Source organism: Papilio machaon, chromosome 2, assembly GCF_912999745.1.
Source record: "Papilio machaon chromosome 2, ilPapMach1.1, whole genome shotgun sequence".
In the NCBI taxonomy this organism is placed as follows: Eukaryota; Metazoa; Arthropoda; class Insecta; order Lepidoptera; family Papilionidae; genus Papilio; species Papilio machaon.
Window position 1 is genome coordinate 10,487,771 of NC_059987.1, and position 22,487 is coordinate 10,510,257.

At 52.2% G+C, this 22,487-nt stretch overlaps 3 protein-coding genes across 5 annotated transcripts; 2 read left to right on the plus strand and 1 right to left on the minus strand.

The window, feature by feature from the left end:
* Positions 1-41: 41 nt before the first annotated feature.
* Positions 42-2,719, minus strand: LOC106710903 (DNA repair protein complementing XP-A cells homolog). 3 transcript variants are annotated; one of them, XM_045681172.1, is made up of 4 exons: positions 2,691-2,719; positions 1,845-1,980; positions 1,447-1,692; positions 42-1,113 (listed from the first exon to the last, which is right to left on the minus strand). In XM_045681172.1, the coding sequence occupies exons 2-4, from the start codon at positions 1,973-1,975 to the stop codon at positions 564-566; spliced, it is 927 nt and encodes a 308-aa protein (XP_045537128.1). In that variant the 5' UTR covers positions 1,976-1,980; positions 2,691-2,719; the 3' UTR covers positions 42-563. The 3 variants fall into 3 exon arrangements, with proteins under 3 accessions (XP_045537128.1, XP_045537131.1, XP_014358573.2); XM_045681175.1 differs by lacking the exon at positions 2,691-2,719 and adding an exon at positions 2,442-2,478; XM_014503087.2 differs by having other exon boundaries at positions 579-1,100.
* An 8,193-nt stretch (positions 2,720-10,912) lies between these two features.
* Positions 10,913-12,979, plus strand: LOC123721785 (actin cytoskeleton-regulatory complex protein PAN1-like). Its single transcript, XM_045681598.1, has one exon. The coding sequence runs from the start codon at positions 10,913-10,915 to the stop codon at positions 12,977-12,979; it is 2,067 nt and encodes a 688-aa protein (XP_045537554.1).
* Positions 12,980-19,609: 6,630 nt separating this feature from the next.
* Positions 19,610-21,763, plus strand: LOC123721803. The gene has a single exon (XM_045681648.1). It carries the CDS (start codon positions 19,610-19,612, stop codon positions 21,761-21,763), a length of 2,154 nt encoding a protein of 717 aa, XP_045537604.1.
* Positions 21,764-22,487: the final 724 nt, after the last annotated feature.

The window sequence follows — 22,487 nt, forward strand, 5'->3', positions numbered from 1 at the left end:
ATGTGCATTTCAATAATTTTAATATTAATATTTGAATTGATTATTTCCAAGTAGAAGCAAACAATTATATTATTTGTTAAACATTAGTTTGTATCTTAGCACTCTTTTGACCGGTCTCATAACTAAACAGTAGTAGACTCCAGCAATAACAACATCTGTTGCACAAATACCTAACTCTATCAAGTGGAAGCAATTACACATTTGGTCTGATGAGTGTGTATTATGGAGCCTAATTTTAGTCCCATGTCCCTTCCCAATCTTGTCTTATAAAGAAAGGATGGAAAGGGAAAGTGAATTTGACAGAGGAGAGGATGCATAGGCATAGACCTTCATCGATTAAAATTGCTATTTTGGCGAAATCAGGTTGCTTTTTTTTATGTAAAAATTTGTATATGAAGTATTTTAGACCATAAAGACAGAAATGTTTGTGTTTACATAATACATAATTATTATTTCTATACATTTACAAGAAAGTATTTTAAAATTATCTTTTGTTCTCAAAGTGTACAAGCGCAGCTTCAGCGACCCACACTCACAGTGTCTCCACTTCACATTACACACTTTTAACATTCTATTGTTCCGCATTTTATGTTAGTTTTTGGCATGAGATATAGAATATTTATCTTCAATGACAAAGAGTAGATAAGGGGGGCATGGCCCGGCGTCACATCTTCTCGTAGGTCTGTGTGTGGCCGCAGTCGAGGCAGGCGCGCGTGTACTGTTCGGTCTCGGCGTCGTAACTCTCCTCGCCGTAGCGGTGCTCGTGCTGCACGTGCGTGCCGTCGTACAGACTGGAGCGCACGGCCATGCGCAGCGCGGTGAGGCGGCGCCGGGCGGCGGTGGCCTGCGCGCGCTCGCGGCGCTCCTCGCGCGCCGCTCGTTCCTGCAGCAGCCGCTCTTCGGAGCCCCACACGAGCAGCGCGCGCTCCTCGACCTGCGCGCGCAGGTACAGACGCATCTCGGCGTAGTGCGTGCGGTGAGGGTTGCGCCGGCGCACGCAGCGCAGCGGTGGCGGCCGCGAGTCCAGGTCGCAGTCTTTCAGCAGGAACTCGCTCTTGGCCTCGGTGCGCGTCACCAGTTCGTGCGCTCCTTCGTCGTCCCTTTCGATGCAACCTATTGTTTAAGTGCCCATCGAATCCGATATGCGTTTTTATGAAGAAAATAATGTAAAAGCTAAAATATTCTATTTCTCGTTTAATACAAAAAAAAAATGAATGAAAATAATAAAAACATATAGTTCTGAACTTCTTATGCCGAGAGCGAATAATAACTTTTTTTTTTTGTATTCGCTAATGTTCGCGGATGCCTTCGACAAATCACATTGATGACCTTACATTACGTGATAATCGTTCAGCCATTAAGAAATAAGCAAAAGGCTAATGTTACAGGAAGTATTGTTGAAAGCTTGGTGTCATGTGATGTTAGAGGTCAATAATAGGGAGCCACCTGCAATCGTCGCACACGCTGAAGTCGAATGTGTCGAAGAGGTAGGACTGCGGGAACAGCTGCTGGCACTCTTTACAGCGCGGCTGCTGAGACGCGTGCACCAGCGGCGCGGGCCTGGCGCCCGGCACCGCCCTCGACCCCACACTGCCCTCCGCGCTCTCTGCTTCCGTTAAGAAACCTCCGCCCGTATCAATAGCTCGCCTTTTTCCTACATAGATTTGCTTTGCGCCTTCCGAAGTGTTACTTCTGAAATAAACCAGAAAACTAATAGTTTCATTTTCAGTTTAATATATAAGTACTAAAATATTTTATTATTTTTTTTATGTAGTGTTCTGAAGTAAAATACACTTGTGATAAATGAGGGAAATGTCATGAGAATGATGCAGTGAGGCACGTACTGTGAGCGGGTAACAAGGCGCGCCTCGTGCAAAGCTCGCGCGTGCAGCCTGTTCCGCTCGATGCGCGCCCGCTGTGCAGCACTCAGCCCGGCAGCGCTCGGCTCAGTCGCATCTGGCTCACAGCTTGCCATAGCGCCTTTTGCATAATAAAAGTTGTGTGTTCAGCAATCTCGGATTTTTACCTCATTATTATGCCAAGACTGTATGTGTTTCTTATTATCTCTAGACACTACATTGATAATATAAACTTACCACCTTAAATAGAATCTATCTTTGATATTACCATCCATAACTGAATGTCTTAATCATCAAATTAAATCCAGATATTGTCTATGATTTAAAATGGAGAGAATATTAAACACCAACCATATGTATAACACATAGTTATGACTCAGTAGATGATGATTAATGACCATACTTAAGAAATCAATGTCCTCTCTGCTACCCCACTGATATGCAGCTACAGGTGAGTGGGTAACATTCCAATCCCCATATAAGATAAAACATATAGTTTGCAATCTCAGGCTTTACAAAGCATCTAGAATTGTTTCATAGTCAATAGTTGATGGTATGTACAATCATTACCATATAACTTACCACTATTCAGATTATTTGGGGCCTATCCATTATAGTTCTTAGTCCAATTTTTTTATCCTTTTTTTTTTTCAAATCATTTAAACTATTTGCTTCAATAAACTACAATCAACCATTGATTCATTGATGGAAGCAGCACAGTATCTAACTCTTATCATTTAAACTTATTTTAGTTGGTCACAGCATACAATAACAGCATTTGTTTTTATGTAGATATTTGCGGGTAAACTGCAAAAGATTCATTGTACTTACAATTTATTTTATGTAGCACGCTGTTTAATGGTAAACTGTTTTTTTTTTAAATATATGTTGTCATTAACCTATACAATTTAAAACTTCATATTACTGTACTTCTTTGCATGTTATTAACGTGATATTAAACTCCGACAAGGATCTTATTGTATCTTATTCTTGCGGCAGTGTTTTGTTGACATTGGCAGTTGACAGGCAAGGGCAGGCCCTGCACCAGTGTTACCAACCCTACTGTTTTAACAGTAGATTTGCTGTTTTCACACTGATTTCAATGTTTTCTGTTTCATTCCTATTTTCTACTGTTTTTCAACTAGCGCTCAGCGTCACCTATTACACTGCTATGTAAAAAAAAACTTGTGAGCCGTCATGGGACGCCTGGCAGATGTGAAACATCGTGTGTGTACAAGTAATAAGTAATATGCATAAAATATTAAATAAATAAATAAATAATCGAATGAATGAATGAAATGAAGGAAGGAAGGAAGGAATGAATGAATGAATGGAGGAATGAATGAAGGAAGGAAGGAATGGATGAATGAATGAATAATAATGATAATCTATATATTTAAAAGAAAGTCGTGTTAGTTACACTATTTATAACTCAAGAACGGCTGAATCGATTTGTCTGAAAATTGGTGGGCAGGTAGCTTAGAACCAGGAAACGGACATATTTAGGATAATTTTTACCCCGTTTTCTATTTTTTATTCCGCGCGGACGGAGTCGCGGGTAAAAGCTATAATAAATAATATTAAATATTATAATTATTTTTATTATTCATTCAAGCTATACTGAGGTATACATACATATATATATATAGGCGATCCGTCGCCACGGCAAGCGTCGCCACGCCAACGATTCGGTTTACAAGTGATCCTATAGATGTTTCACATCAAAAATTTAATAACCGCTACGTAATAAAACATATGTTTGACAATCATATTTTTTTTTTTTTTTTTTTATGCACGGAGAAATCCCAATTTATGAATGACAGCTACACGCCTATTGTATTGAGTATTGTTGATTTATAGTCACAACGCCTTGAACAGTTTTTTTTTGAATTGAGGCGTCTATTTAAAAAAAAAAAAAAAAAAATAATTACAACGTTTTTGATAAAATGAGTAGTGATTCGTCGACTGGGAAAAGTCCTCAGAAAAATTAGAGTGAAAATATTATAATGAAGCTGAAAAATCATTTTAGTAGTATCAAAATATTTTTGCACAATTACAGCAACTAGCAAGGTAGGTAGGTAGGTAGGTAGGTAGGTAGGTAGGTAGGTAGGTAGGTAGGAAGGTAGGTAGGTAGGTAGGTAGGTAGGTAGGTAGGTAGGTAGGTAGGTAGGTAGGTAGGTAGGTAGGTAGGTAGGTAGGTAGGTAGGTAGGTAGGTAGGTAGGTAGGTAGGTAGGTAGGTAGGTAGGTAGGTAGGTAGGTAGGTAGGTAGGTAGGTAGGTAGGTAGGTAGGTAGGTAGGTAGGTAGGTAGGTTTTTTTTTTTTTTTTTTTTTTTTTTTTTTTTTTTTTTTTTTTTTGATTTTCCACCCGAGAGTACACCCTCCCGGGTGGGAGTATATTGTCATGTTCCACAAAATTTTATACATGATCTTATTAAATTATATAAAACATTGTTCGCGTGGTCCAGACAGCAATCTTCCTTAGCGATTTGATACTATTGTCTGACTGCTGCCTGGACACAGTGCTCATAATAAAGACTAACTTAAAATTAAACCTAAAGCTAGACTATTATAGAATAATTTTATACAACAAAATAAAACATATAAATGGATATGACACATGTGTAAATGTAATGAACAAGAAGGGTCAATTTGAGTCTTAAGGGTTGGGATTATTGAACGCTTTTAAATGGTCAACTATATATGTGATGAATTTAGTGAAAGAATCAAGGGCAGATCTCTTAGACAGGAGTTCGGACAGGGAGTATGGTGACACCTTGAGGCACCTGCAAAGGAGCTTGTGGTCTAATCTATAGTTTTGAAAGCGTGGGCAGTCCTTAATTAAATGATCAAGAGTTTGTGCAGTGGTATCATCACAGGGGCACGCTTCGTTATCTGTGATTTTGAATCTGTAGAGGTATGACTTGTGAAAGCCGTGCCCTGTGAGATACTGCGTGAATTGAAAAGATGTCTTAGCAGCAGACCATAGATTGTCAACGCTGTCTAAAGTGGGGAGCAAAGTACGTGTGTGGCTCCCTTGAGGCGCGCTCTGATATCTCATCTCCCAAGACTGACGATGACGAAGACGTATTTGTTGTTTGATGTATGAAAGAGGGAAGTAGGCATAATCGGGGCTTCTATGTAGTGTGGCTGCTGAGTTGGCTAAGGAATCTGCGGTCTCGTTTCCAGTAATACCAATGTGGCTTTTGACCCATAAAATTTTGATTTCCCCTATATCTCTGTGTGAGTGTATAATGATATGAATTTTGGTGACGAGTGGATGGGTGTTACTTCTATTGTGAATGGCCTGTATGGATGAGAGAGAATCAGTAAAGATATATGTGTTTTTGAATTTTTTATTACGTGCCCAATTACATGCTTCTGAAATGGCAAAAAGTTCTGCTTGGAAAACTGTGCAAGTGTGGTGGAGTTTGTATTTTTTGGGTGTGGATCTATTGGTGTGTGGGTCCCAGCATACAAATGCTGCACCTACCGCCCCGTCCTCTTGTTTGCTGCCGTCAGTGTAAATTTGACAGGCGTGTGGGGGGCAAATTTGGTCGATTTCCTCCTGGTTGCTTAGTTTACTGATTTCAGTATTTATTCTGAGTGCAGGGTGAAGAAGCTTGCCTGGTGGGGTAGGACGTTCTAAGGGGATATTGTTGGGTATAATGGGGGATGCACCTGTGAGTCGGGTGGTTTCTATAGCATGTTGTTCTAAAATTTTTAGGTCAAAAGGAGTGAACTGAGCCAGCGCTAGCGCTGCGGTTGTGGAGACAGTGCGGAATGCCTTGATCGCTTTAATTGCAAAGTCTCGTTGTAATCTCTGTAGGTCATTTTTTATATATAGTTTATGAGCAATGTGTCCCCAAATACCCGCCGCGTAAGTGATTATAGGTGTTATTACTTGATTGTGGATGGTCCTGATGTTCTCTGGATGTGCGCCCCAAGTGGGTCTTGTGTAAAGGCAAAGTTTATTGAAAATTCGACTCGCTTTATTTATAATGAAATGCACATGGCTGGTAAACGTCAAATTCTCGTCTATTATTAAGCCTAAATATTTAATTTCTTTATCAAAAATGAGGTTGTGATTGTCTATTTTTATAATGGCTCTTTTAGATCTGGGTGTGAATGAAATTACTTTAGTTTTAGATGGGCCGAACTCCAGTTTAACGCTCCTTCCCCATTTAACTATTGTGTCTAAGGCGCTGTTTGTATGGTGTTCTATCTCTTCGACGTTTTTTGCGGTAATCGTGAGGAAGACGTCATCAGCGAACGCCTGTATATGACATCCTGGGGGGAGGGGTAGATCGAGAAGTTCATCTAGGATTATATTCCAAAGGATGGGTCCACAGGTTGAGCCTTGGACGCATCCCTTGGTCATGCTTTTGGTGACTCGTGCTCCAGCATGCTCCATAGTGACTTTACGATTCTGTGTGTAACTTTGGATGAGTTCAAAAATGTTTCTAGGGCAGTTAAGTAATCTGAGACGATGAAAGAGTGCCGGCCACCAGGCATTGTCAAACGCTGCTTTAATATCTAGAGAGACCGCTATTACAAGACGTTTCTCTGATTTGGCAGTTTTAATTATATCCAATGCGCTGTGTATGGCTGATATTGTGTTGGTCTGCTCTTTGAATCCGAATTGTCTCGTGTTGAGTTTATCATTTTTGTAAGCTATGTATGTGACTCGTTTGATGAATAATTTTTCAAGAAGTTTTCCGAAAACAGGGAGGAGCCCGATAGGTCTGAATGAAGTTAGTTGGGTGTTATCTGGTTTACCATGTTTGGGGACGATTTTGACGTAAGCCTCCTTCCACTGCCTAGGGAAATGTCGAGCTTCGAGGCATTTGTTAAAAATATCCGTGATGAGTTGGGGATAGTCAGACGCGAATTGGTAGCAGATGTCAGCAGTCAGTCCGTCTAGTCCTGGTGCTTTTTTGGGGTCCATCTGTTTTAGATACTCAAGCATTTCCTCCTTGGAAAATGGGATGTCGTCAGGGGTATTGGGGCTGTCTTTTTCGTGAGAACGGAGATTGTGGTGGGAGGGTTCTGTGTCTGGGCCATCATCTGGGTAGAAGTGATGCAGTAATGCCGCCGCAGTCTCATGAGCATCCTTAGTGAAGGTGTTGCCTATTTTAAGTGTGGTGGGGGGGCGACGCGGAGCGGTGTCCTTAAGAAGACGATTAGTGAGAGACCATACGTTCTCTTTGTTCTGGAGTTGGCAAAATTCTCTGAAGTTTTTAGTACTTTCGGAGCGCAGATTTCGTGAATACTGGTACTTAAGAAGTTGTTGTTGAGCCGCCAAGTCTGCGATGGGTTGATTTAGGGATTTAGCTCGATGGATCTGGTGGTGTAGTTGTATAATGGATCTTTTCTGCTCCTCTAAGGACGGTGACCACCATGGGGGCTTTGTTTTACCCTGGCCTTTTCCCTTGACAGGCATGGAGTCAGTACAAGCAGAGCGTATAATGTTAGTGACATCATCAATAAGTGACTCTAACTGTTCAGAACTAAGAGCCGAGATGTCGCGATCCAGGATGTCAGTGTTGGTCATGCGGAGGTGAATGGAGTCTTTAAATATGGGCCAGTTAGCTTTACTGCTGTTGAATAAGAATGTAGAATTGTTGGTAGTTCCAACGGTGCTGTTACATAAATCAAGTGAAAAGTCTATTGCATTGTGTTGGGAGGAGGGGCAAGCCTCTAGGTTGACTTGCCAGTCAAGAATGTGGTCATAAATAGAGGCTGAGGAGAGGGTAAGGTCAATAATCGATGAGCGATATCTATCATGTGTCACTGTTTCAAAGGTTGGTGTATTTCCCCGATTGCAGACAACCATGTCATTTCCGTTGGCTATCTCAATAATTTCGTGGCCCCTGGCATTTGTCCGTGCACTTCCCCAAGTGGAGTGCCAACCATTAAAGTCCCCCCCTACTATACGATGTGATTTGTCCTTGGCCTTGAGAAAGTCATCTAAACGCTCTAGTGTGTTATATTGATCGTTATCAGGTTCAGCGTAGACCGAGGCGATGTAAACACTACGATGTCCCAGGCAAGTTGGGAGATGAGTGTTCGCTATCACCCATTACATCACCTAACAGTGGTTTGGTAAATATGCAGGCCTTGACATTGTTGTTGCTAGAACCTGGAAACTGAAAGATGTTTAAACCGCGTATAGGTTTGACTTCCCTGCCAGTACCTAGGTATGGTTCAGAGATAAGCGCGATTTGGTGATTACTAGCCATAAAGTACACAAGGAATTCGTGTGTGCTGTTGCGAGATCTGTCTAAGTTACACTGTATAATTTTTATGTTTCTAACTGGAACCATAGTCGATACGTGAAGTTATTTTGGCTTTCATAGAACGTAGTATTGGACATCGTGAGTCTGTGGCCTTGTGTTTAGTGTCATTATTAGAATTAAATTTTGCGTTATGGGCCTTACAATTGTAGCAGGTGGGGGCTCCCTTCTTTATACTGGTGGAGCAGGAGTCTATGGGGTGACCGGTCTCGGCGCAGTAGGTACAGGGGCTTTCCTCTGAGGGGCACCTAGCCTTGGTATGTCCAAATTGTAAGCACTTATAGCATTGAAGGAAAGGTGAGAAATCTTGAGCGTGCACACGCTGGTGGTCTACACAGAGGCGGCCGCAGGTGAGGATTTGGCGCCACACTCTGGGGTGAGCTAAAAGAACCGCATTGTATAAGTTGGGGTTGCGGTTATTCCTTTTAAATCGGAGTTTAAGGTCGTCCTCACTGCTGATAAGAGCGGCAACTTCCTCATTTTGATTTTTAATAATTTCGACTAGCTCGTGTGAGGGGGTGTCAACGGATATACCCTTAAGGATGCACATTGGTTTCAGGCATCGAGCCGGCTCCGCTTTCACCTCTGCGCACCCCTCCAGGCGCCTCAATGTGTCGTCGCGTTGGGTTACAGAGTTGAACTCTACTCTTAATTTGTTGTTGGAAATCGCGCGTATACATGCTGGGGCATAACTATGCTGTTTAAATGATGCCTGTTTTTTGAATGCTGTCACGACTTCCTGACGTGTTTTGGAGGGTTGTACAGTACTGATAATAAGTGCCGGCTTGCTTGTAGGAAGGATCGGTGTTGCTGACCCTGAAGGTGGTGCACGGCGCGGTGTGTTAAGGGCCTGGGCATAGGTTGTGCGGTGTGTGGCAGTAATTCTCAGCTTGTTAATTTCTTCGCGCACACAAGCCACAATATCTTCCTTGATGTCATTTAAGCCCCCGTAGTTAGGTGGCTGAAGAGAGTGTTGGGGCATGCCTGCGAGTTTGTTTCCGCAACGTTTTATTTCGTCGGCGGCGGACGTAATGAGTTTTTTGTTACTGGCCGTGACCGATTTCCCTTCCGAGATTGCCAAGGATATACACTCACTGAGTTTATTTAAAGTGTCCACAAAACTTGTAATGTCAACAACGTCGTCCACTCCAGCAGGGAGAGGAGGGGGTGGTGTATTGTTGATAGGCATTGTATATTAGAGAATTAATTTTGCATCACTATTAAATATATATATAACTAAATAATATTTACATACATTAACACTAGATGGCATTTTTTGAGCAATTTTTATTATATGAAATCACTATATTGGAAAAATGTCAATAAATTAAAAAGTCAATTTTGCTTTGTAATTACGCAACACAATTTTCTTCTCTAAATATCTTCGGAATTAAATGTCCTTTACACTAATGTAATGTCTTTTACACTAGATGGTATTTTTAGAGCGATCTTCATTATACAAAATTACTATATTTGAAAAATGTCAATAAATAAATAAGTCAATTTTGAATTGTAATTACGCAACACAATTTTCTTCTCTTGATATCTTCGGAACTAAATGTCCGATTTTGATGATTCAAACGGTGTTAGAATCAGCTGGCGAAGTAGTTGTCGTCCTTGTTATCTGTGGTTTTATAATATTAACCAGTAGACCGAGAAGTTTTTTCATATTATGAAAATTTTGTTTTTGTTATGTTGCTATTTAAGTCTATTATATACACTAGTTTTACTATTGTTATTTTGTTCACTGCACTAAATTGAAATAATAGATATATAACAAGTCACTCACAACATTCGGTTTATTAATTTATACGTGTGTGAAGATGGAAAATTTTGTAGAAATTTATTTTCTATCGGCAAAAATCTAGATTGTTCACTAGAAGCAAGGTTTCATATCGGTGCTCCGAATTATAATTTAAAACAGATATGTTCTCGATCTTGTTTTCGAGGCGTTTCAATTTGAAGTTTTGCACTGAAAAGATTTACAATTTTTCCACTATAACTTTTCACACAGATTGTATTTTACAAAGATTTTTGCACCATTTTGTTCGTGACACTGAGGCGAATCTAACGATATATAACACTTCAATATTTGAGAACTTTTTCCCACTTCGAGTTATTTTTACAGCGGAGCCGCGCGGGAGCGATGCGTTCGCGACGGCGTCTGGCACGCGACTGGTAGGTAGGTAGGTAGGTAGGTAGGTAGGTAGGTAGGTAGGTAGGTAGGTAGGTAGGTAGGTAGGTAGGTAGGTAGGTAGGTAGGTAGGTAGGTAGGCCACGGACCTGCTCGGTTGTCCGAGTGGGCGGAGAGGTGAACTCCGACGTGGCGCGTCCCCGGGTGGTGGATAGGGGAACGCCCCGGCATATTGCTGGGGTAGGGCTTTTTTTTGCCCCGCGAACCAAACACTGGGGGGGAAATGGGAGGGCGGACCCCGGCGCGCACTAACCTGCCGTCGGGGAGGGGGGGGGGGGTATCCGTCCGAAACTAGGGGTGGTGCGCCGCACCCCTAGCACACCCGTAACCTATGTGCAACCTCAACGACCCCCATCGTAACGGCGCTATGGGGTACGAGGCCACTAGGACCGGAGGGCTTGCCTTAATCGGCCGGCCCGCGAGAAGGAAAACTCTATAAAACCCGACAGCGAAGTCGCTTAAAACCTGTAGACACCAGGCGACCTCTACAGTATGTAGCCCCACCATCCGGAATGGGCGTCACCCGGGGGTGGAGTTTATATCGGCCCTTCTCGTGGGAACAAATATGGAAGAATCAAATAAAACCAAAAAACAAAGAGAGGGAGAGAAGGAGGAAGAGAGACGGGGAGAGAGAGTGGAGAGTGAGGGAAACAGAGAGGGAAATGAGCAAGTGGTCGTCCTTAGCGCGTCCTGCTCCAGTGACGAAAGCTCCAGTGGTGCCGAGGAGGAAGCGTCTGCGCGGCGGCTACGAAGCCACGCCAAAAAGGCTGAGCCGGCGCCAAAGGTGACCCTGAGGTTCATCCCAGGGGAAAAGAAGAAAAAGAGGGCCCTGAGGGACTCGTCTGGCGAGGAGGCAGCACCAGCCGTGGCGAACAAATTGTCCACGGCGGCCAGAGGCCGGATACGAGGCAATGCAGGAAAGCATACTTTCCTGAAGGCGGCAAAGGAAGACCTGGCGAAGGGGTTGGAGAGCGAATCGGGCGACTCCGACCCCACATACCGATGTTCCTATCGGCCGCCAAGCTCGACTGCAACGAGGACGCAGCCAAGCAGGGAGCAGCAGGGCGCCGGCGAAGAACTGCGCAAGCTCCGAGCGGACAACGCTCGACTAGCCAAAGAGCTTGAGCTGGTCCGCGCGGAATTACGCGCCTTTAAGGAGGCATACTCGGAGTCGCAAAAGCGAACGAACGCGATTGCGACTCCGAGGGAGGCGCCCGAGGCCCAGCCGGGACTAGAGGAGGTGCTGAAGAGCGCCCTGGAGGAGATGAGGCGCGAACTCCTACAATCTGTTGGCGGGATGGTGAATGCCCGCCTTCAAGGCTTAGAGTCGCGCCTCCCCCCTGAGCCAGTGGTTAGGCCCCCACTGGCAGCGGACAAGCGGCAGCCGCCGCCGCCGCCCCGGCCTGAAGCCCGATCCGGCCTGGCAGCAGAGGCCATAAGAGGAGACCCGGCGGAACCGGCTCAGGCCCCTAAGGCCAAAGCCAGGTCGGCCAGACGGGGGCCCAAAACGGGCCCCAAAGAACGACCAACTGGCCCTCCACCTCCCCCTCCCCCCTCTCAGGAATTGAGAGGACGGGCAGGGGGAGCCCAGCTACACAAAGCTGTAGCGGGCCAGGAGGACAACGCTCCCCAGGCATCGGGGAGCGAAGTCCAATGGTCAAAGGTGGTCGGCCGAAAGGCTAAGAAAAAGGGCAAAGCTCCGAATCCAGCCGGAGCTCCCCCCCAAGTCGATACAACCCGGCGGGGGACTGTGGCCACCCCCCTCACCAAGGCAGTTAAGATCGTAGCCCCCAAGACGGCTGCTATAAGCCTCACCCTTAAAAAGGGGGCTACGATCTCCACAGCAGAGGGCCAAGTCACCGAGGCCACGTACGCTGAGGTCTTGGCTAAGGCCAAGGCCTCCATCAAACTGAGCGACTTTGGCCTGGAGACGGTGAGGATCCGGACAAGCATGACCGGATCCAAACTCATGGAAGTGGGGGGGGAAACCCCTGAAGAGACTGCAGACCGCCTAGCCTCCGAGCTAACAAAAGTTATTGGGGACTGGGCGGACATCGCCCGCCCGTCCAAATTGGTCGACCTCAGGGTCACTGGCCTGGATGAGACGGTGACCCGTGAGGAAGTGGCGGACAAGTTGGCGACGGCTGGGGGCTGCCCCCCCAGTGCGGTCAAAGTGGGTCTCATCAGGCCCAACTTCTGGGGTGGCGGCTCTGCCATTGTAAAGTGCCCCGCGACGGCTGCCAAGGCAGTCGTCAAAATAGGGAAGGTGGCCATCGGTTGGACCATGGCCACTATCAACGCGGTGCAGGCCCGGCCATTAAGGTGCTTCAAATGCATGATGCTGGGCCACACTCGCGCCCTATGCCCAACGGAAGCGGAGCATGGTCAACTTTGCTTCCGTTGTGGCGAAGCGGGGCACAAGGCGGCCGCCTGCGAGGCGCCCTGTAAATGCACAGTGTGTGCCACCACAGGGCGCCCGCACACGCACGTGATGGGGGGCGACAAATGTGTACCCCCCACCGTGAAAGGAAAGGTGACCAGGCTGCGTCCTAGCCCGCCGCAGCCTAGCCCGCCGCAGCCTAGCCCGCCGCAGCCTAGCCCGCCGGCCGAGGAAGCTATGCAGGTGTCTTAATGCCCGGACACCTGCATAGCGAATTCCTGCAGACCAACGCCAACCACTCCGCCCGCGCACAGGACCTGCTCATGCAGGTCCTGGCGGAGTGGAGAATTGCCGTCGCGGTCGTGGCCGAACCCTACGTGATCCCCCCTCACTCCAACTGGGTTGGGGACACGGAGGGTCTGGTCGGCATAGTGGCGCCGCCGGCGGGCCGACAACGCCTCTCCCTCAGGGAAAGGGGCGCCGGCTATGTGGCGGCAAACTGGGGGGAAGTAGTTCTCATCGGAGTCTACTTCTCCCCAAACAGGAACCTCTCGCAGTTCGAGAGGTTCCTGGATGGCCTGGAACCGGTAGTGCAGAGGGCATCGCCGGCCCAGGTCATCGTGATGGGGGACCTCAACGCTAAGTGCGCGGAGTGGGGGTCCTCCATCACCGACGCGAAAGGGGCGCTTCTCCGGGACTGGGCTACAGTAATCGGCCTAGCCCCGGAGAACCAGGGCACCGCCTACACGTGCGTGCGCGGGCGGGGTGGCTCAGTGGTGGACGTAACGTTCGCCACCCCCGCCATCGGCGCACGCATAACGTGTTGGCGTGTCCTGGAGGAGGTGGAGACCCTGTCCGACCATTTATATATTAGGTTCAGGGTCTCCAACGCGCCCCGCAGGCGTCAGGCCCGGGTGACGGGCGGAAGAGGCGTGGGAGGCTTTCCGAGGTGGAAGCTCTCACGCCTCGACGCGGACCTGGCGGAGGAGGAGGCCGTGGTCCGCGCATGGTCGGCGGACCCCCATCAAGGGATGGGGGTCGAAGAAAGGGCCGTCGGGTTCCGCCGGGACCTGACGGCCATCTGCGACGCCGGGATGCCCCGGGCACGACGCTTCGCGCCCAGGGAAGGCGTATACTGGTGGACGCAGGACCTTGCGGTTCTGCGCGCTGCCAGTAACGCCGCCCGGCGCGCCTTCACCCGTTGCCGAAGACGTCGGCATCGAGTGAATGGTGAACTGGAGCGCCTTCAGGCTGAAATGCGGGCAGCCAAGAAGGCGCTCACCGCCGCCATCGGGGCCGCCAAGGACGCCGCTTATGCGGAGTTCTTGGCGACCCTTGACGCGGACCCATGGGGGCGCCCGTACCGTATGGTACGAGCTAACCTGAAGAGGGCGCCCCCCACGGAGGATATGGAGCCGGCCGTCCTCAGCGCGGTGGTTGAGGGGCTGTTCCCTGACAGCCCCCCATTCGAACCACCGCGCATGGCACCGCCAGATGCGGAGGAGGAGGACACCGCCCTTGACGCTCCTCTGGTAACAGAGGAGGAAATGGATAGGGCGGTTGGCCGGCTCAGGGGCCGGAAGGCTCCGGGACCGGATGGGGTGCCCGGCAAGGTGCTCCCCATCGCCCTCAAACACCTCGGGGCCCGCCTCCGCTGCCTGTTCAGTGATTGTCTGGCAGCGGGGCGCTTCCCTGGGGTGTGGAAGGAGGGACGGCTGGTGCTCATAAGGAAGGAGGGTCGACCCGCACACTCTCCTTCCGGGCACCGGCCACTCGTGATGCTGGATGAGGTCGGGAAGCTGCTTGAAAGAGTGGTGGCTTCCCGCATCATCCAGCATCTGGAGAGGATCGGGCCGCAAATCTCCGAGAACCAATTCGGGTTCCGGTCGGGGCGATCGACCTTAGACGCCCTGACCGCCCTGAAGAGGTTCACGGAGGACGCGGCCCAGAGGGGGCAGGGGGCTATGGCGATATCTCTGGATATTGCCAACGCCTTCGGCTCCCTCCCCTTCGCGGTGATAGAGGAGGCACTCCGATTCCATGGAGTGCCCCTCTATCTCCGGAGGGTCGTAGGACACTACCTGCAGGGGCGGGTAGTGTCCTACATAACAAGGCGAGGGAGAGAGGAAAGGCGGATGGCCTCCGGTGTTCCCCAGGGGTCTGTTCTAGGACCCCTGCTATGGAACATCGGTTTCGACTGGGCCATCCGCGGAGAGGTGCTGCCCCGGATGGCGGTTATCTGCTATGCAGACGATACGATGATCGCCGTCCGGGACACCACCTGGAGGAGATTGAGGCGGAGGGCTGAGGCCGGAGCCACCCTGGTGACCCGGAGAATTGAAGCGCTGGGCCTCCGGGTGGCGCTCTCCAAGACTGAGGCCCTATGTTTTAAAGGACCGAGGTGGAGGGTGCCGTCGGGGGCAACACTCCGGGTCAACGGGGACGAGGTCGGGGTCAAGGCCAGTATAAAGTATCTGGGCCTTGTCCTCGACGGGGGGTGGCGTTTCGGGGAGCATTTCCGGGCGCTAACCCCCCGGCTCGTAGGCGCGGCAGCAGCCCTCTCGAGGCTCCTTCCGAACCTGAGGGGTCCGGGTGTACAAGCAAGGCAGCTGTACACCATGGTCGTCCGCAGCATGGCCCTGTACGGCGCGCCGATATGGGCAGAGGCCCTAAACGCGTCGAACAGGGCCCTCCTCCGCAGGCCGCAGCGCGTCATTGCAGGACGTGCCTGCAGGGCCTACCGCACGGTAGGCCACGCGGCGGCCTGCGTCCTGGCCGGTACTCCCCCGTGGGAGATAGAAGCGGGAGTGCTGGCCGAGGCATACCGGGCGCGGGTTGAACAAAGAACCCGGGGAGAATCTCTCGCCCCGGAGGAGCTCGCCCACGCCCGGGAGAGGAGAAAGCGGAGGACCATGGAGCTCTGGGTGGAAGGCCTAGCGGACGTCGAATATGGCGTCCGCACAGTCGAGGCCATCCGCCCACAGCTCCCGGAGTGGTGCGGAAGGGGCCACGGGTCCCTCACCTTCCGACTCACGCAGGTGCTGTCCGGACACGGTTGTTTCGGACAGTATCTGCGTCGGATCGGAAGGGAGGAGACGGCGTCGTGCCATGGGTGCGGCGATGAAGAAGATACGGCGCAGCACACACTAGAAGTGTGCTGCGCCTGGACAGAAGAACGCCGCACCCTGGTGGCGACGATAGGCGAGGACCTCTCACTTCCTGGCGTTATACGCGCCATGTTAGAAAGTGAGAGGTCCTGGGACGCCGTTGCCTCCTTCTGCGAAGAGGTGATTTCGCAGAAGGAGGCACAGGAGCGGGAGCGCGAGAACGACCCTCTGGCGCCCCCGCTCCGACGCCGTAGAGTGGGCAGAAGGAGGCGGCAATTCGCTGCTGCCCTTCTCCCCACGCCTCAAGTTTGAGGGGCCGTAAGGGCCATACGCAGGCGGGGTCACGGATGTAAGCTAACGCGTTTCCCGTGGCCCCGCCGTAATGCGTGAGAGGGCAGTCTGGTTTTAGTGGGTATTCCGGTCGCCTTCTGCGGCCGGCGAGTCCCACACTCCCCTACGCCATTGCACAGCCCGGCGTAGGGGGTGCGTAAATGCATTTCCAGACTATAAAAAAAAAAAAAAAAAAAAAAAAAAAAAAAAAAAAAAAAAAAAAAAAGGTAGGTAGGTAGGTAGGTAGGTAGGTAGGTAGGTAGGTAGGTAGGTAGGTAGGTAGGTAGGTAGGTAGGTAGGAAGGTAGGTAGGTAGGTAGGTAGGTAGGTAGGTAGGTAGGTAGGTAGGTAGGTAGGTAGGTAGGTAGGTAGGTAGGTAGGTAGGTAGGTAGGTAGGTAGGTAGGTAGGTAGGTAGGTAGGTAGGTAGGTAGGTAGGTAGGTAGGTAGGTAGGTAGGTAGGTAGGTAGGTAGGTAGGTAGGTAGGTAGGTAGGTAGGTAGGTAGGTAGGTAGGTAGGTAGGTAGGTAGGTAGGTAGGTAGGTAGGTAGGTAGGTAGGTAGGTAGGTAGGTAGGTAGGTAGGTAGGTAGGTAGGTAGGTAGGTAGGTAGGTAGGTAGGTAGGTAGGTAGGTAGGTAGGTAGGTAGGTAGGTAGGTTAGGTTAGGTTAGGTTAGGTTAGGTTAGGTTAGGTTGTGTGGAAGGAGGGGCGACTGGTGTTGCTGAGGAAGGAGGGTCACCCCGTCGACTCTCCTTCCGGCCACCGGCCGCTCGTGATGCTGGATGAGGCCGGGAAGCTGCTCGAAAGGGTATTGGCTTCCCGGATCATCCAGCATCTGGAGACGGAAGGGCCGCAGCTCTCCGAGAATCAGTTCGGGTTCCGGTCCGGGCGATCCACCCTGGACGCTCTGACCGCCCTGAAAAGGTTCTCGGAGGATGCGGCCGAGAGAGGACAGGGGGCGATGGCGGTGTCACTTGACATCGCCAACGCCTTCGGCTCCCTCCCCTTCGGAGTAATAGAGGAGGCACTTCGGTTTCACGAACTGCCCCTCTATCTCCGGAGGATTGTGGGACACTACCTGCGAGAGCGGGTAGTGTCCTACATGGGGAGGGAGGGAAGAGAGGAGCGGCGGATGGCCTCCGGTGTTCCTCAGGGGTCCGTCCTAGGACCCCTGCTGTGGAACATCGGCTTTGACTGGGCCATCCGCGGGGAGGTGCTGCCCCGGATGGCTGTCATCTGCTACGCGGATGATACGATGATAGCCGTCCGGGACACCACCTGGAGGAAAGTCAAGAGGAGGGCGGAAGCCGGGGCCACCCTGTTGGTCCGGAGGATCGAGGCGCTCGGACTCCGCGTGGCACTCCACAAAACCGAAGCCCTTTGCTTCAAAGGGCCGAGGTGGAGAGTGCCCGCAGGAGCGACCCTCCGGATCAACGGGGACGAGGTCGAGGTTAAGGCCCGGATCAAATATCTTGGCCTTATCCTCGATGGGGGTTGGCGTTTCGGAGATCACTTCCGGACGCTAACCCCCCGACTCGTCGGCGCGGCTTCCGCCCTCGCCAGGCTCCTCCCGAACCTGAGAGGTCCGGGCGTACAGGTCAGACGACTGTACGCCATGGTCGTTCGCAGTATGGCCCTGTATGGCGCGCCGATATGGGCAGAAGCCCTTGACGCGTCAAACAGGGCCCTCCTCCGCAGGCCGCAGCGCATCGTTGCGGTGCGCGCATGCATGGCCTACCGCACGGTTGGCCATGCAGCGGCCTGCGCTTTGGCCGGCACTCCCCCGTGGGAGATAGAAGCGGGTGTGCTGGCCGAAGCGTACCGGGAGCGGGCCGAGCAGAGAGCTCGGGGCGAAGCCCCGGCTCCAGAGGAGCTTGCCCGGTCCCGGGCGGAGAGAAAGCGAGCGACCATAGAGCTGTGGGCTGCTGGCCTAGCGGACGCCGAATACGGCGCCCGCACCATAGAGGCCATACGCCCACGGCTCTCGGACTGGTGCGGGAGGCGCCACGGCGCAATAACATACAGAATTTCCCAGATTTTGACAGGTCACGGCTGCTTCGGGCGGTACCTTCACCGGATACGAAGAGAGGAGAGGATGTCGTGCCACGAGTGCGGCGCTGATGAGGACACCGCGCAACACACCCTTCAGGTATGTACAGCGTGGTCCGAAGAGCGCCGCACTCTGGTAGCGGCGATTGGTGATGACCTCTCACTCCCAGGCGTAATTCGCGCCATGCTGGGCAGTGAGGGGTCATGGGAGGCGGTTTCCTCCTTCTGCGAAATAGTAATTTCGCAGAAGGAGGAAAGGGAGCGAGAGCGCGAGGATAACCCCCTCGCGCCCCCGCTCAGACGCAGGAGAGTGGGGAGAAGGAGGCGGGGTTTCGCCGCCGTACTTCTCCCCACAAACCATGCGTGAGAGGGAGGCCCCTTCAGGGCGATAACGCAGGCGGGGTCACGGAAGAAAGCTAAAGCGTTCCCGTGGCGCCCGCCATAATGCGTTAGAGGGCAGTCAGGTTTTAGTGGGTATTCCGGTCACCTTCTGTGGCCGGCGAGTCCCACACTCCCTACGCCATTGCACAGCCCGGCGTAGGCGTGCGTAAACGCATTTCCTGACTATAAAAAAAAAAAAAAAAAAAAAAAAAAAAAAAAAAAAAAAAAAAAAAAAAAAGGTTAGGTTAGGTTAGGTTAGGTTAGGTCCCACGGACCTGCTCGGTTGTCCGAGTGGGCGGAGAGGTGAACTCCGACGTGGCGCGTCCCCGGGTGGTGGATAGGGGAACGCCCCGGCCTTCTGCCGGGGTAGGGCTTCGGCCCCGCGAACCAAACGCCAACAAACCCGTAAGTCCGCACTGAGCGGAAACGGGGGCCCTGCGCTTATCGTGGGGCCGCGAGGAAGAAAACCTCTATAAAAAATTACCCTCAGGGGGGGTGGGGGTTAGGTAGGGCGGGGGGGGTTTTTTTCCGCGGGGCTACACCGGATAGGGCCACCCATACCGGGCAGGCCCGCGGAAAAATTGGGGAGGGCGGCCCCGGCGTGCACTAACCTGCCGTCGGGGGGGGTGGGGGGGGCATCCGTCCGCAACTAGGGAGGGTACGTCGACCTCCCTAGAAGTTCCGTAGACCTAGTGGCTTTGGGGGGGCTTTTTCTTTTTTGTTTGTTTTTTCTTGCATTTTTTGTTTTGGTCTTTTATATTTTTGGTTATGTTTTGTTTGTTAAGGGGAATTCCGCAACGACCCCGTAGAAGCGGCGCTATGGGTATGCGGGGCCACTAGGAGCGGAGCGCTTGCCTTAGCCGGCCGGCGCGCGAGAAAGGAAAACTCTATAAAAACCCGACAGTAAAGTCGTTAAAACCTACAGATACCTGGCGACCTCTGTAGTAAGAAGCCCCATTATCCGGAACGGGCGTCACCCGGTGGTGGAGTGTATATCGTCCCATAATCGTGGGAACAAGTATGGAAATAAAAGAAAACAAAAGTAATGAGAAGGAGAACGTGTTGAAGGAGATGACGAAGGAGGTGAGGGTTGTGCTTACGCGCACCCCGACACCGGTAAGGCCTCAGGCCGACAGGAGGGTTTCGGAGTCCGACTCGGACGCGGCGGCGAGCATGGCGTCCGCTGCTAGTCGTGTTGGGTCCCTGGAGATATTGAACCGGGACGATCTCGGTCGGTTCTGGAGTGAGGGTCGCGGGCAAAAGCGCCCCAGCGAGGTAGATCTGGCAGGCTGGTCTGATGAGGAAAGGTCGGAGGCATCAGTTTGTAGAGAGCCTCGTACAGAAAAGAGGGCCCAGGCGAAAGCAGCTAGGCAGAGGGCTGAGGAAGACCTCGCCAGGGAGGCAAATATCGCCCGCTTTCGGCGGGAGACCCGGGCTAAGCTGTTTCCGGAGCCCAAGCAGAGGATGGAAGAGAGGGGGGCAGCCCAGCTGCAGGAACAAGTTAAGGAGGACTTGGAGGTCATCACCAAGGTAGCCACCAAGTCCTCCAACCTGAAGGGTACATTCGTGCGGACCCTTAAGGACGCCGCGGCATCTATTAAGGAAGCCGTGGAAGTCCTCGGGGCCCGCACAGTCACGGAAGAGACGCGGCACTTGCAGGCGGACAACGCCCGCCTAAGAGCCGAGATGGCCAGCCTCCGCAAGGAGCTGGCAGAGCTACGGGAGGAAATGCAGAGAGGGCGGACACAAGGTCCCGCCCCCACAACCACGGACATGACCGCGGAGGCCGCCCCTACAGGGCCCTCCCAACTAGAGGAGATCTGTCGGACGGTGATGGTCCAGGTGGGCGGGATGTTAAATGCCCGCCTGGCCTCGTTTGAAGACAGGCTCCTCCCGGAGAAAAGATTGCGGCCGCCGCTGGCAGCCGACAAGAGAAACAGCGGACGCTCTTACGCGGCGGCGCTCTCGGGGCCAGCACCGGTATCAGCACCGGTGCCAGCTCCACGAGTACAGGGCAAGGCGCCCCCAGCGCCGCCAGCCAAACCTGGCGCCAGCGGGCTCCCGCGGCAGGCACCCGGTTCGTCCACGCAGCGCCCTGCGGCGTCCGCACAAATTCGTCCGTCCCAAGCCCAAGCGCGGGCTACAAAAGGAGGCAATTCTTCTACCCCGCATTCGGAGGGGGAGAAGAGAAAAAAGAAAAAGAAGAAGAAGAAGAAGACAAAAAGTAGTCCTCCACAGGGGCATCAGCAGCCGCCGCAGCCGCCGCAGCTTATTGAGTTCCCGTGGATTAAGGTGGGGCCTAAAAAGCGGCCCGACGCAAAGAGTCGCGCCCGTAAGCTCCAAGCACCCCAGACGTCAGCAGTCGTCCTGACGTTGCAACCGGGGGCGGAAGAGAAGGGCGCGACCTATGCGAAGGTGATTGCCGCGGCAAAAGAAAAAATTGACGTGGCGGAATTCGGTGGCCAGGGGGTCCGACTTCGAAAGGCAGCCAATGGAGGCCGCCTTTTCGAATTCCCAGGGGCCTCCAGTGGTGAAAAGGCGGACTCCCTGGCTCAAAAGCTGCGGGAGGTCTTAAGTAGCGAAGTCGTCCGGGTCTCCAGGCCCATGAAAATGGCTAGCCTACGGGTTACGGGTCTGGACGACTCCGTTACCAGTGCCGAGGTGGTCGCCGCTGTTGCGGCGGCAGGAGTATGTCCGGCGGAACAAGTGCGGGCTGGAGGAATAAACGCCGGCCGCGACGGACTTGGGTCAATCATTGTTACCTGTCCCGTCGCAGCTGCGAAAAAAATTGTAGAGGGCGGAAGGCTGCTCGTGGGCTGGGTGTCCGCGCAGATTCAGCTTCTGGACGCCCGGCCCCTTATGTGCTTTAAGTGTCACGAACGTGGGCACACGGTGGGCCAATGCAGCGTAGAGGTTGATCGCAGCGCTTTGTGTTACCGTTGCGGTCAACCGGGTCACAAGGCCCGCGAGTGCTCCGCGGCACTGTGCTGCGCGGTTTGCACTGCCGCTGGCAGGCCGGCAGGCCACCGCGCGGGCAGCAGAGCCTGCGTCTCCCCACCCAAGGGGAAAAAGAAGGGAGGAACAGGCAGTTCGAGCCAGGTGACCGGACAGTCTTCTTCCTCGCCCCAGGCGGTAGCGCCAGTGGCTGAGGAGGTTCCAATGGTCGAGGGTTAAGAATGGACCTGAATCTCCTCCAGGCTAATATCAACCACTCCGCCAGAGCTCAAGACTTATTGTTCCAGAGTATGGCGGAGTGGGGGATCCACATCGCAGTGGTAGCCGAGCCCTACCGCGTCCCGTCAGGGGATGATTGGGTGGGGGACATAGATGGTGTCGTGGCTTTGACGTCCCGGTCCATGGTGGGATCTCCGGCCTTCGCCAACGTTGTCCGAGGCCGGGGATACGTCTCCGCTCTTGTCGGCGACATCATGGTGGTCGGGGTGTACTTCTCGCCGAACCGGAGCCTCGCCGACTTTGAAGAGTTTATAGAAGAAGTCGGCGTTCTCATAGGCAGAAGTCACTCCGCCCGCGTGCTCGTTGCCGGAGACCTCAACGCCAAGTCAACGGCTTGGGGGTGCCCGGCGACGGATCCGCGCGGACAAGAGCTGGAGGAGTGGGCGACGGCGACCGGACTCACGGTCCTGAACCAGAGGTCGGTTAATACGTGCGTTCGGCGCCAGGGCGGCTCAATAGTAGACGTCACTTTTGCCGGTGCCGCTCTGGCACGACGTATTCGGGGCTGGGAGGTGCTGGAGAACGTGGAGACACTGTCGGACCATCTTTACATAAGGTTCGTTGTCTCCACGACTCCGGCCAACCCCACGGGCCCAAGCCGACCCTTGCGGGGGGATGGTCCCCGCTGGTCGCTCCCACGCATGGACCGCGACTTCCTTGTTGA

Bases quoted from the DNA above. Each gene is read 5' to 3' on its own strand.
- LOC106710903 (XM_045681172.1), bottom strand. From the start codon at position 1,975: ATGGCAAGCTGTGAGCCAGATGCGACTGAGCCGAGCGCTGCCGGGCTG. The intron at 1,693-1,844 runs GTACGTGCCTCA...GGTTTATTTCAG, and splicing joins CGCCTTGTTACCCGCTCACA to AAGTAACACTTCGGAAGGCG. The intron at 1,114-1,446 runs GTGGCTCCCTAT...CTTAAACAATAG, and splicing joins AGCGTGTGCGACGATTGCAG to GTTGCATCGAAAGGGACGAC.
- LOC123721785 (XM_045681598.1), top strand. From the start codon at position 10,913: ATGGAAGAATCAAATAAAACCAAAAAACAAAGAGAGGGAGAGAAGGAG.
- LOC123721803 (XM_045681648.1), top strand. From the start codon at position 19,610: ATGGAAATAAAAGAAAACAAAAGTAATGAGAAGGAGAACGTGTTGAAG.